The following is a 14,656-nucleotide window of genomic DNA, read 5'->3' on the forward strand; positions in this document are numbered from 1 at the left end:
GCACTTCAAAAGTGATGTGGCCAGCCTGGAGAGGGTTCAGAGGAGGGCCACCCACTTGGTGAGAGGGCCTATGAGGAGAGACTGAAGGACCTGAACCTGTTCAGTCTCAGCAAGAGGAGGCTGAGGGGGGACCTGGTGGCTGCCTACAAACTCATCAGGGGAGATCAACTGCAAATAGGTAGAGCCCCTTTCTCCTCAGCACCACCTGGGGTGATGAGGAACAATGGAAATAAGCTGATGGAGAATAGGTTTAGGTTAAGATCAGAAGGCAATACTTTAAAGTTAGGGTGGCCAAAATCTGGAACCAACTTCCCAGGGAAGTGGTCCTCGCCCCTACCTTGGGCAAATTCAAGAGGAGGTTGGATGATCACCTGTCTGGGGTCTTGTGAACCCAGCATTCATTCCTGCCTGTGGCAGGGAGTCAGGCTAGATGAGCTGTTCAGGTCCCTCCTGACCCTAGCTACTATGAAACTATGAAACAATGGAAGCATGTATCTATTTGGCTCCCAGGAAGTCCCAACCATTATGTCTGACCCAACGACATGAATGTCCGACTTGAGCTGGGAGTCCAGGAGCACTGGACAGTGACATTTTTAAAAGCACTTCAGTTATCTGGTTGCCCTTATCCAAATGATTTTAAAAATGCTACCCTGAGTGCCTACTCATGTGAAGTTCTTGAAAAATCCCAGCCTCTATGTTCACCCTCTATATTTACTCTCTTCCACATGCTCACAGCCCCTTATTTATGTATCTCTAATTCTCCATGGCTTTTAACAACCCTACAGCCATTCATTCTCTCACCAGCATGCACACTCGTATAATTGGGTGGACAATCCCCTGCTCCATAAACTAAATGAACATGAAAAAAAATCAACTGAATAATTAATTCCAAAAATATAGCAAAAATCATGACAACTTCAGTTCTGCTTCAAGGTCCATGATTATGACTTCAGGTCTCAGTGGCAAAGCCCTTGCCCAAATGCTTAACTTTAAATGCCAGCATCACTGAATTTCACACTTATATGCTTTGCGGACTATGGATGGGATCATTCATGCTCTTAAAGCTAAGCTTGGATGTAATGCTTTACTGAATCAGGGCCTTGATTCAGCTATGAAACCCAGTTAAAAATCTGTCTATACTAGAAATTCTAATCAAATGAAAACTGGTCCCTGACTCAGTTCTAGCCAAGGTAAGACTGCAAATCTATACATTTGCAAACCTAGATTAGCAGTGAATATATATCTTACATTGTGACTCCCATTGCAAACATTTTCTCATATTCATCTCTGGAGGAATAGTTAGGTATAACCTAAAGAAAAAAAAATAGAGAGAATTTAACCATTCTTTTCCACAGGCAGAAACCTGGAATCCTATTCACACAAAATCAATGGAAACCAGTAAGGCAAGTAGGTTTAACTCCCCATGTGCTAATAGCATGGGAGACGTGCCTAATCTGTCATGTAATTGTCTTTTAAATCTTAGATAAGGCAACTTTCTATCCACAAGAAATGAAGTGATGTGTATTGATGGCTCAGGGGACTAGCAATGACATTTTTAATTTCTAGGTTTGTTGGTTGTAGCCAACATCTACCCTAAGAACTTTGCCTGCCTTTCATCTCTAAAGCACTCATTCAATCTTCCCTGGGTAGGTGATGACAAAAGGTTACTTGCACTGCAGACTCCTACTGTCAGTGACCCTAAGGGAGCCTTGAAGATGTAGAAGAGGTTGCACTAGAATAAATGTGAGAATTTGGACCTATACATGTTTTTTCATTGTGTTGCAATAAATTCAAACAATAAGAAAGCTCTAAGAAGGAATAAGTTTAAAAGGTAAACATCTGTAGGGTGCAGAGAACAGAATGTGATGCGAATACCTACCATACCATTGGTGATGACTAATCGAGGCGCGTGCAGATGGCTGGGGAACAAGCCCAAAGGATGCCCACTGTACATCACTAATGTTTGCTCTTCAGTCACCTCGGACAAATAGTGCATCACCAACCAGAACTGAAGGTTAAAACAAAGGAAAACTAGTGAAGCTGTTTCCATCTCACATTGATCTTTCTTCACAGAGCTTTCAAGTTCCTAGTACAAAAACAGCTACGTGGACAAATAGCAGGTTTTTTATATAGAACAGCAACCAGAGCCTTCACCACATTCTTCCTTTTAATAAGGCCCATTAAAAGGACATTGCATAGCAGGAAATACATAAATTACTACTGAGCAAAAGCCTGAATGAGATCCAGAAAGCAGAGCAAAAACAAAAACGTGCTTTTTTCCCCCAGTACAAAACCCAGAAACAACTTGCTAGCATTTTAATGAATCATTTTTAGAATTGCTCTAATTTTAACTTGAAGTGAGCCATTTGGTTCTGGCAGTTTTCTGGCAATTTTTCCAAAACCAAATGCTAAAAATTCTTCTTTAGAGTAACAATGATGAAATGCCCACATAAACTATTGATCCTAACCTGAAAAAGGGTATCTTAGTGTGGTTTTTCAGCTTGGAAATACATGAAGGTTACAATTTGCACTTGAAAAGGAAAGAATTGTTTGTCACAAACAACATCATCTTCTTCATGGATGAAAGAAAATGCAAAGCTTGGTGCACCCAGAAACTGAAAATTCCCCAAATAACTTGCAAAATTCAATAGTGGCTTGGGATTTATACCAGGGAGTAGAATTGAGCTGTTAGTATCTAAATTGACTGAAAAAGTTGACTCAAGTCCATTATTTCCCAATAGAGAGGAGTCCATATTATTTTGCACACCTTATTACTGTGCTAATTATACATGGTGAGGAATTTTCTGACCAAATGTTTCATTTTTTGTTGTTGCAACATGTCCTATGGGAATGTACATGCTAGTTTCAACAGCATGTTTCAACTGCTCTCAGAGATGAAAAAAAGCTTCACCCATTTCAGAACAGCAAGCAGCCCAGAGGTTAAGGGTATTTACCTCGAATTTGGGAGCCAACAGGGAAAAGGACTTCAACTTTGGTCTCTCACATTCTGGGTGGGTGCCCCAACTACTGGACTACTGACTATTCTGGGTAGATAAGGTTCTCTTTTTCTCTGTTTCCCCGCCTTATAAAGACCTTTGAAAGGCTACAATTTTATCACAGTGCAGAACAGGAAAATATTTGAAACCCTCAAAACTTCCAGAGAGTGGGAAAATTATTTCCCATGTATCTCTAGTACTAAAGAACTGAAAAATCTCTAAATAGTTAAATCTTGCTGTATTTCATGTCTTGTATTTCATATGTGTGCACGCATACATCTTTAATTAGGCAGAAGGATCAGTGTAGATATCAGTGTTAGACATACATATACCTATATACATATATATACACATACATATACATATATATACACACACACCAGCAGCAGCAACAGCAGCATTTTCAAGAGAAATTTCACAATGACTTTTTTTAAACCGCACTTTTTAGGACAACACCACAGAGAACAAGAGTGTATCCATCATAGCTGGATCAGTCATGCAATTGCTATTCAGTAATAATCAGTAACAAAAAGCTATTGTTTGTTCTGCAGTGAAGACTGGCAGGCCGTGGCTCTATCTAACTTGGACAAGACTGCTGGAACTGGAAATGTATCCACATTTTATCCATTTTCACCTTGTAGTTCAGCATCTGCCCCAAGGACTGTCAGCCTTCTAGAACAAACGCATGCAGCTGATCTAATTGCAGGCGCTGTCCACATTAAATCTGCTGTATGATCTACATGGAACAGGGTCCTTAAATGTCCAGTGTGTTTTCACAGCACCTTTCCTTCAAGGTCTCTAAGGATTTTACAAATGAATTATGGTCTTAAAAAAAGGTCCAAAAGAGAGGTAAGAATTACCACTGCTATTTTACAGAGTAGGAAATGGGGGGCATACAAATTGTCCCATAGCCACACGTGGAGTTTGTAGTAGGACTGGAAATAAAACCCAGGCCTGATATCTCTCACCCTTCTGCTATAGCCACAAGACCATTCATCTTCTCTGATCAGGAGGGCAGTCAAAGAATTTCTTTTAAAACTAAGAAAAGGATAACTTCAGCAAAGCTGAACAAGGATATCTGATATAAAGCATGTTTGTCTGAAAGGCACTTTCTGGTATGAATGGCCTCAGAATAACATGTAGAATCATACCAGGCCAGGAGGCCCTCTGGGAGGGAGGCAGAGAGCTAGGAGGCCTTTAGACTTCCTCAGCCCTGAGACTCTCTGTCTTGAAGGGGGTCTAGCCCTTTTTTTCTCTGCACATCTGTCCTGCTCTGCCAGCAACAACCAAGGACCCCGGCCCTAATTCATCCTTTCACTGCTCTGCAGGCTTTGGCACGTCTTGTGCCTCAGAGGTTGGATGGAGAGATGAATTCCAATGTTTGAAAAGACTGCATCTGGACACAGCTGTCCAGAGAGCCCTAGAACAGCTTTTCCCTCTTGTCGGTGCTTCCCAAACCATAGACAATCTGGTTCTGAGCGAACAGAATAGAAAGTAATGGATTAACCCTATAATTAATGCCTGTGACTTCCTTGAAATGTTTTCCGAAGGTAAATTTTAGTATTGTATAACATGAGACAGCTACATTGCAATAAATCTTATTTTTGGATGGAATAGGGAGAACATACAACAGTGGTTTCCAAACTGTGGGTTGCAACCCCAAATGGAGCTGCAACATCAGTGGATGGGGTCGTGGCACGGCGCTTTCTTCCATGCCAGGTCTTACCCACTGAGCTGCAGAGGCCCAGAGGAAGGGCACCAGTGTGGGGAGCCCCAAGCCCACAGTGGGAAGCCCACATCCTTCCCCCACTTCCCCCCCCCGGCTCTGCTCTGGCTGTGCTGCCTGCAGGGGAGGGGACAGGGGCAGGGGGACAGGAAGCTGGGCTCTGGGTTCCAGCCTCAGCAGCTGCTGCTTCCTGTGGGTGGCAGCTGGGGCTCAGGCACTGCTGGGGTGGAGGATAGGGGGCTGCGGGCCCTGTCCCTGGGGCACCTGGGGAGAGTGGGGGGCTACGGATTGGGAGTGAAGGGCACTAGCAGTGCTAGGGGCCTGCAAGCTGGAAATAAGGGGCCATGCTGAGGAAATGGGGTCATACATGGGGTCATGCTGAGGAAAAGTTTGGAAAAGACTGACATACAGTGTGCAGAGGAAGTTGCATGAAAATAGTTTATGATGTATTGAACATTCTGGCCCGGGGTTTAGATTCAAATCTCTACTCACTCTTTGTCACTATAAGAAAATCTAAATAATATTAACCAAACTGAAATTACAGCCTACAAAGAGCTAGAAGGTCACCTAGTACTTAATACTTATGCCTTTGGCTAGTCTTTAACTCAGTTGGAAACAGATTCAAGACCATGGTTTCTAAGTCAAGCCCAACACTGTTAATATGTTGCATTTTGTGCAAGCTACTGTGAAATCAGTAAAAACAACAAAACAGATATACATTCTTGCTTCTTAGGATTCAGTTTGCCTCTAAAAATATCTGTACAGGCATAGGCGCATGCATATTTACAACAGGAAAATACAGAATTCATTTTAAAATACACAATGGGTGTGTCTACAAATGCATTTATGCCGGCTTAATTTTACTGCGCAGTAAATTACCGCACAGTAAGCAAGAACAGGCCGGCATCTACACGTGCAGGAGTTAAAGCACATTAATGATGTGTGTGGACTGTTCTCCCACACAGTGTTACTGTGCAGTAAGGCATCTATACATGCATTACTGTGCAGTAACTGACTGAGTGTAAATTTGCTACCTGAATCAGGCAGGTATCTAATTTATGCTCAAGTAGGCATAAGTTGCCATATTTACTGCATAGCACAGGTGTGCACATATAGACATGTGTCCCTACTGCGCAGTAATTTTAGTTACTGTGCAGTAAATGCGCACATGTAGATATGTCCAGTTAGCAGCAGCTTGCTAGATTTATGTTGCAATACTCCTATTGGCAGCATTTGTTCTTTTCATTAAATAAAACTATGTATATCTTTGAAGTTTATAACTTAGCATTCATTGCTCCAGATGGGATGTTTTGAAATATTATGAGACCATGACTGCCAAAAAATTGTCACCATCTCTGTCTACACAGAATGGCTTTGGATGGCTGAAGTGTAAATCTGATCAATCTTTTCACAACAGTGAAGATGTACCAATGCCATACCTGAGCCCAGTTGCTGAAGACTTGTCCATTTCCTCCATAAGTTACAAGTTCCTGTGGAAACTGAGAAAGGTACATTTCAATAATTTTTAATGAAATGTTTTCCTAAAACATTTTGGAATGGCCCCCTGCTACCTCTCAAAACTCTGCAGTCCCTCAACCCACCCCTAGACAGGAAATATAATCTCCATTGGTTCATCTTGCTGTGTTTGGTTGGATCATTGCCCTCTACCATGGTTGTCTCCTTGCCCAGGGACAATATTTTTTCTACATTTACTGACACAAAAAGAGACCTATTAAATTTGCACAACCAACACCCCAGGCTCAATAAAACTAGATCATTTGGGTCTTTATACACCCCTATTCCAGTCTCCATTAATAGCAGACTTCTGTAAGAAAGTCTGAGTAGCTAAAGGATTCTAGTAGTCACCATCTACACTTCAGAATGATTTAAAGGGTGTTGGACCTGTGACAGAAATGTCCTGGTTGGTACTGAAGCCTTCAGCAAAAGCAAGGCAATGGCCTTTACCATATGAAAGAGCCCTCTAGCATGCGTGACTCCCATCAAAGCCAATAGGAGTGAAGCAACTGGAACTGCAGAACTGAACCATACATAGGACAGTCCTGAGAAACATGACATTCCCTCAACCCTTACTAAGACATAACACAACATATATGTCCCTCAGTCCTCCAAAGATATCAGCTCCTTGGATACTATATGGATACTTTCCTGAAGGTATTGAAAATTAACCGGCCATGTCTACACATGTGCTTTAATGCACATTAGCCTATTTTAATGCACATTAAAGCATCTTTAAAAAAATGTGCTTTTGCGTTAATAGGCATTAAAATAGGCTAATGTGCCTTTTTATAGTACCTCACAATGGAGGTACCAGATTTAATGCTCAATCCTAAAGCACATTAATGAACATGTAGATGTGCCCAACTGATACATAGAGCAATTCACTTTTGTGCAAAGGGCCAGTGTAAGACTCAGGTACCAGTTAAAACCCATTTAACCATTATATTGAGCATCATCTGCGCAGAGATCCATTTCATTGTAAGTGTCTGCACTGTTCAGTTTATAGGTGAGCACATGCAGGAAGTGACCTGCAGAGCTGCTCCTGTTCTGTGAACAGTTTCGAGACCTTTATTTTCATGGTGCCATACCTGTGCTACTGAGGGATCCAAGTTATTCATGATCATGTGCATGATTGCAGCAGCTGATTTGATCTTGCAAGGATATTCTTCTATGGGGTAGGCTCTGAAACAAACATACACCCAAAGGGTTTTTCTTTAAAGCATGTTTTTTAAAAAAAGCGGGGGTAGGGGACACTGAACAAAACCTGAATTGCCACCAAACTTCCTAGAATTGGACATTCATAAAAGAATAAAAAATAAAATAATGATTCCTGCAAATTAACAAACAAAACCTTTTTTGATACGTATCAAAGCTAATCAAAGACTGTTTGTGAACACTTTCATTCAGCCCTTTTCTCCCATCAATTGCTGAAGTCATGAATCATAAACGGGTACTAAGTTGAGTGACAAAAACAAGTTGTTCTTGTTTCTCTTCTGTCCTAGCTTTGTAAAACCAATGCAATGAATTGACAGCTGGATTCTTCCTGGAGCACCATCACCTTGTTTGATTACTCAATTCCAGCTATACTGGATGCAATGGGCATGTTGAGACCAGCTCCACACTGAATTGAAGAGCACCACTGAGAAACATGCCCTACCCATTCATTCCCACTCTGTGTAGGCCAAACCCTGGAAATGGTGCAATGTAGCTGCCTTACAGCAACTCTGAGAATGCACCCCAGTGCCAATCTCAGGCTCTCCATCTTGGGCTGCACTGCTCTAAGGTAGCTGTATTGCTTTGGTGAACAGAGTAGGGGGCATGCTTCAGGGCAGCACTCTCAACGAAATGGTAGAAATGTCCAGTGGGGTTTCACAAATATCACTGAGGGCACAGTTTGACCTGCACAATGCTGGTTACTAATGATGATTCTTGAGAAGGAGAGAACCCAATTTGATTCTAGGCAGTATCATACACCAAGGCTAACTTGTGAAATAATCTCATTGTGACCTTGTGTTCCCCCATAGATTCATAGTGCTAGGGTCGGAAGGGACCTCAATAGATCATCGAGTCTGACCCCCTGCATAGGCAGGAAAGAGGGCTGGGTCTAGATGACCCCAACTAGATGCCTATCTAATCTCCTCTTGAAGACCCCCAGGGTAGGGGAGAGCACCACCTCTCTTGGGAGCCCGTTCCAGACCTTGGCCACTCTAACTGTGAAGAAGTTCTTCCTAATGTCCAGTCTAAATCTGCTCTCTGCTAGCTTGTGGCCATTATTTCTTGTAACCCCCGGGGGCGCCTTGGTGAATAAAACCTCACCAATTCCCTTCTGTGCCCCACCTACTTGTCGTATTAATATATCCTATGACTTCTAGTCTTATACTTATATTGCAGGCTCTTCAAGGCAGGGATGATCTCTTTGTTATGTGCCTGTACAGAATCCACCACAAAAGTGCTAGGGCCTCTTTGGTCTATCATCATCATCATCTTCATAGTAGAGCATAACCATGTTAAAAAGTTTTCATTATATTGCTTCCTCTCTCTTTGCAAGCAGAAAAGTTATGGCCATTTAAAGTTACTTCAGGTAGACAGGACAATTCATGTTTCTTCATTAGCATGCACTCTCCCAATAGTCAGAGATTTGTTTCATATGGAAGGACATTTCTGGAAAAGTTAGGATAAAGATTGACAATTATAACAATTAGTCATCTCCTGGCCCAGGATTTGAAATGTATATTGTATTGATTTAGCAGTTGGTCTCATCCCATAGGCACATATCCTTTAACCTATCTGTTTTCTGCAGGATAAAGATGAAAATGTATCATGGTCATTGTCAAAGCAGGAGGAAATGCATTTTTAGTGGGCTTATCTACATTTTACCCTATGTGGCTATAGCACGTCACTACATCACCATGGCACGTCTCTACGTTGCTGTAGTGCATTGCTCCGGCAATGTAGGGTGATGTCGGTCTACATGTGAGTGGCAGCTACTTTACCATAGTGGCACGCTTCCCCATTTTAGTGCACTGCTACAGTAAAGTAGCAACGAAACCTATCCATGCGCCATGAGCATGGCACAGTACAGGCAGTTACTGCCCTGTGCTTTAGTACTTCCAAAAGAAAGTACTAAAGCACAGTGCAGTAACAACGTCACCATAGGGTGACGTGTAGAGATGCCCAGCGGGTTTTTTTTTATTTTTTTATTGTTGTTTTGCTTTGTTTTGTTTTCAGGGGTAATAAAATAACAACACATGGGAAAACTGATGCCAATGTATAGGACTAAGCAATCTTAGAATCTTAATTAAAATGTAAGATTAACGAGACCAAAAGCAAGTTTACAAAGCACACTCTTAGATATCTCTTAGCACAAAGCATATTGACACATACACATTGATATTAATGGAAGAGAACCAAACTGGAAGATGTTCCACAGGAAGTACACAACAAACCACAATCAAATCTTAGAAGATGGAAAAGAAACATTTTGGGTTTTATTCCTGAGATTCTGAGTGTTAAAAATGTAGAAAAAGAAAAATACACAAACTTTCAGAAGTACCTGATATAATCAAAGATTCACTGACATCAGAGGTGAACTGCTGAGTCACCTACTCCAACCCTGGCCGTGGAAGTCTGTTCTCAACATATTACTCAGAGCTACATTCTATTGAAAACCCAGCGTTTCTATTCAAACAACACTTCCGCTCTCTTTAAAGAAAGTGTTTGGTTTATCTAGGCCCCAATTTAATGTTGAGAGCTTAGAAACAGTTGTCTACACAAATCTGAGTGATTTATAGTTATTTGTCTTATTTACTTAGATTTCTATTCAGATATTAAACAGGCCCTTGTTTGATGCAAGAAGCAATTTATCAGACTAAAAAAAGAGCAACTACCACTCAGCAAAACTGCCCTGCTCCAAAAACCTACGTGCCATCAGATCTGTCCCCCAAACCATAAGGAAAACCTTGAGGCATGCTCCAACGATCAGCAGGCCCAGCATATTTCAGACTGGGGCCAGGGAGTAGGCTCCACAGATGAGAGCTGGTTATGGCGAATACTCTTTGTCCCTTCAAAATCAGTTCAAATGCCTCCCCTCTGTGACATGAAGACTGACTCTCTTAAACAGGAAGGTCTCATGTCATTCAGGGCCTCTGAGCAATACTTGATTTACCAATTGTGGGCCTCAATATTACAGCAGTATATGGATATCTCAGACCCGGTGGCTGGGTTGAAATCTCAGGTCTATAAATACAACAGGGTAGTTATGACAGCACATAGAATAGAGGAGAGCAGCTTTCATTTGAGGAGAGCAGTATAATGGTGGAAAGAAAAGGGAAGGGCCAATAGCCACCAACAAGGGTGTACAATATTTTGCTCATAGAACAGGTTACTAATGACAAGGTAATAAGTAATTAGTAATAATTTGTAATAATTAGTAATGACTAATAATTAATTAGTAATTAGTAATAATGGTTACTAATGATGAAGAATTTCATGTGGCCAGAGAGCAGTAAAGAGACTGAAGCATGAAGAAAATCTGCTTTGTGGCTTACAGACGTCCCAAAACTATACCCAGGACTCAGTACAATCAGGCACTGTTTTATAATCCCACACAAAAAAACACCATATTCACTCATTTCACTAATGAGTCTTGACACAATTTCCAGAAAAGCTAAAGTAGGGCTTCAGTGGTGCATAGGTCTCAGGCTATCTCTATATCCAGAGGTGATTTTCATGCCCCAAGTGGAATTAGTATATAAGTGGCTGCTGCCTGGAAATTTTGAAGCACGCATCCCAAACCTTACCTCATCTCGATGTGCGGATAGAATCTATACATGTAAATATGTCCATAGCGCCTAAGCTCATCTGCAAATTCGGATGCCAGCAGTTGGTGTAATTCAGGTGGGAAATAACGCAAGGAGTTCTGCAGAGCCAGCTGATGGAAAAAAAAATGCATGAGTAAAATGAAGTGAGCAACTACCACACTCATGATCTATACTGCACTCCGTGGGAAACCTACCCGGATTATAAGAGTATTCAAGGACTCTGACCTTAAAAGAGTAAGGACCCAGCAAGCGAGAGAGAGAGAGAGCACTTCTGGTGAAACTTCTTTATCCTAATTCTTGCACAAGCCAAAGTACTCAGGCCCAGTTTCTATGCCGTGCCTAATTTCCACTGAGCACAGCAAGAGAGGTCAAAAAAGGAGCCGGTGGAGGGTAACTGGAATATGTTAGCACTCTGGCCACTCCTGTCATGCCTCCAGCACGTTCCTCCAACTGATTCAGGAGGGCAGTGATGTACAGGTACACCCTGGCCGCGCCTACACAAGGTGCTGACTGCGCAGTAGCTCATGACTACTGCACAGCAGCGCCATGTGGCACAATGCATGATGCGATGCTACTGCACAGTAGTAATGAGCTACTGCGCAGTCAGCATCACTAAACAGCCATTTGGGGATGCTACTGCACAGTGACTCTGGTTACTGCTCAGCCATTTAGTACTTGTGTATGCAAGTACTAAATGACTGCGCAGTAACAACTGAACAGTCAGAGCCTCGCATAGACATGGCCCACCCCTGACGCCCTTAGCCGTGGAGATATAGCCAGGTTATGGTCTTTTTGAAGCACTAAAATTGCACAAATAAGACCAGAGAATCTGGTCGTCTGAGAAGTCTACTGAGTGATGCTCTGCGATGAAGAGTAAAATGACCTTCTGCTCAAGCTCCAGAGTAGTGACCAAGTATTCAGTGTTTCAATAAAGCACCGTGCATTAGGTGCTACCTCCTTAATAGGGTAAAGCACAGGATGTCATTCATAGCCTGGGGTAATTTCTAGTGATTTATCCTCTTAATGTGCCTACATAATTCCTATTAATGCAAATAAGATACGTGAATCTAGGAGCAACCATAAATGCGATGTCCCTGGTTATTTTTAAAAGTATTTGCCTGTCATTTCTAATCCCTTGCAAAGAAATATTCTCCTAATCTTTGTTCTTAGTGCAGAATTTTTAGAAACAATCCCATGAAGGGAATTAAAATCAAGGAGACATGTGGCATTTGATTATGTGCAAAATTTGCTTATGTGTAAAAAGTTCACTCCAGATAGAATTTATATGGGATTTAAGTGATAGATAGGCCTTCTGGCTCTCTACCTCAGCATAAATTTTACTCAAAGAGTACACTCATAGTATACTATGACACTCGGTAATCTGTGCTTGTCAGATCATTCCCATATAAAGTATTATTAGAAGCTTAAAATTCAAGGGTTTTTTTATATTCCTTACAAATTGAAAAATCAATGAGTTTTTAAAGAAAATCTTGTTATGGTATGCACATTATTCAGCCAAAACCAAGATGAATGTCAGCTAAAAATGGGTCAGCTTTTGAGAAAAGAAAAAACATGCCTATTTTCTAGTAGAGAAAATCATGAAATTCATGAAACAGGCAAAATTTAAAAACTTTACAATTCTTGATCTGGATATTAAAAGCCATTTTTATCCAGTGTTTGGCCACACCTAAATGTCTGCTTATGAGTGACTGACAGAAATAATAAAAATGCTATTTATTTTACCTGGAATTTTTAATTGTCCAAATGGTCAGTAGTAGATATCATTTTGGGTAAAATATGTAGTTTTTCAGATATATATAATTGTTCTGCCAGTGGGGAACACAACTAGCATTTCTAAGATTATTTCAAGCTATATAAAAATGTAAGCTATTTTACTAGCATCATCAGCTCTTTCACCTAGGTCATGTTCTGCAGGAGATTTGGTAGGCAGTGGTCTTTCCTGCAAATCGGCACTGAACCAGTTTCTTCTTGTTGCGGTAAGGGGGCACTGTGCCTCCAAGGGTGATATTATTCAGAACCACTAATGTGAGATTTCCTGAAACTTTCATTAAGAGCAAAGGTTTTCACTGCTGTATCATAAGCAAGTGTACATGACATGCTATCAGGCCAAACTTCTTCCAACCCAGGTTCCAGTTGGCTAAGAATACTTGTCCTTTTGTGTCCTACGCCATTGAATAGGGTATTGCTGTGCATCATTAGCAGTTATAAAATTTCTCCCTTTCCGTATTAAAGTGATTATTGTATACTACAGGCTGCACTGGGCCACTGCTTCCACTGCTTTCAAAGATGCTGCCCATAGCCTGTAAAGCATTTTGGTATCCTTTTGGATGAATGATGATATGCATGTGTCATTAACTTTAGTCACTTTTTAAGTCATATACCAAAAACGTATTTCCCTTTCCACTCTATTAGCACCATACAAGAGTAAAGATTGTACAACCTTTACAAAGCTAATTGCCTGCAAAGATCACCAAAAAGATTTTCCATTTGCATTAGAAATGGCAGCACTATCCATGCTGCTTTCCACTGAAGATATTTTAAATAACTTCATCTGGTTGTTTTGTGAGGTTTCGAGATATAGTTTGCTTTACTCTGAAGAGAGTACAATAAGCCACCATGCGGGTTTGGAGAGGACTCAGTGCTGCAAATATACCCTGCTCTTGTAGCACCCTCTGGTGGCTGTACAGGGCAGCCACGGATGCAGTTATTTTACAGAAAACTGGGAATAATGGCACTCAGAATACGGTGGGGAAAACACATGGCCCCCTCATTCTAGGTGAATTTAGCATAGGTCCTTTTCTGAAGGGAAACCACTTTAGCAAGAACTTTGCAAGCCATGTAAAGTCCAAGTCATGGCCAAGTCTAGTTGGCTTCAATGGGGCCATGGTTTGACTCTTGTGGCTGGAATTTTTCAGCTATCTCATCATTTGTGCCCCCAAATTTTCCACATACAAAACTCCCTCTGCCATCCGTAGGGTCTTCCAGAAGAATCAAAATGAATGCAGTGCAGTGGTGAACAGATCACCTGACCATGAAAGGAAGTGGTACTGGCATAGGCATGCTTAGTATTGAGCCCAAGGGGTCAAATCTCCTTGAAGTCAACAGTCGTCCTGATTCACACCGGCTGAAGATATAGCCAATAATCTGGAAACTGGGACTTGCTGTTCCATTGAGAGTATGAAAAAGAAACTAGAAAACATCCATTTTGGGGATGTTGGAAATGCAAATTCCTTTTCAGCTGCCACCCATTTCTTCAGCATCTTGATAAGTGGTTGCTCGTCAAAAGCTTGTTAGCTGACGCAAAAGCCCAGCTATCATTAACATGGGATGAAATTTGAGGGTTTTTGTTATTGGATATATCAGCTGCAATAAGCCATAAATACAACGATCTAGCTCTGAAAAATATCTAAAAAGAGGATAAATCTGCCTCACACCTCTTAAAAAGAAAACACAGTCAAGGTTAAAATTCCATGTGGGAAAAAAATTGTTGTGAAACACAAAAAGGCAACATGTTGCAATATTTGAAGTCATGGCTGTATTCTCCCATGAGAATTGGAATGCAGTAGGAATGAAAA

At 41.3% G+C, this 14,656-nt stretch overlaps 1 protein-coding gene across 2 annotated transcripts in view; it reads right to left on the bottom strand.

The window, feature by feature from the left end:
- The window catches only part of UROC1 (urocanate hydratase 1), a 64,476-nt gene that overhangs the window by 44,759 nt on the left and 5,061 nt on the right, over positions 1–14,656 (bottom strand). For both annotated transcript variants that reach the window (XM_025196834.1, XM_025196835.1), the window contains exons 2-6: positions 11,040–11,170; positions 7,329–7,422; positions 6,162–6,221; positions 1,880–2,008; positions 1,249–1,310 (exon numbers count right to left, since the gene is read on the bottom strand). In XM_025196834.1, the coding sequence (XP_025052619.1) occupies positions 1,249–1,310; positions 1,880–2,008; positions 6,162–6,221; positions 7,329–7,422; positions 11,040–11,170 (476 nt within the window). The remainder of the gene's footprint in view (positions 1–1,248; positions 1,311–1,879; positions 2,009–6,161; positions 6,222–7,328; positions 7,423–11,039; positions 11,171–14,656) is intronic.

This window comes from Alligator sinensis, unplaced genomic scaffold, assembly GCF_000455745.1.
Source record: "Alligator sinensis unplaced genomic scaffold, ASM45574v1 scaffold839_1, whole genome shotgun sequence".
In the NCBI taxonomy this organism is placed as follows: domain Eukaryota; kingdom Metazoa; phylum Chordata; order Crocodylia; family Alligatoridae; genus Alligator; species Alligator sinensis.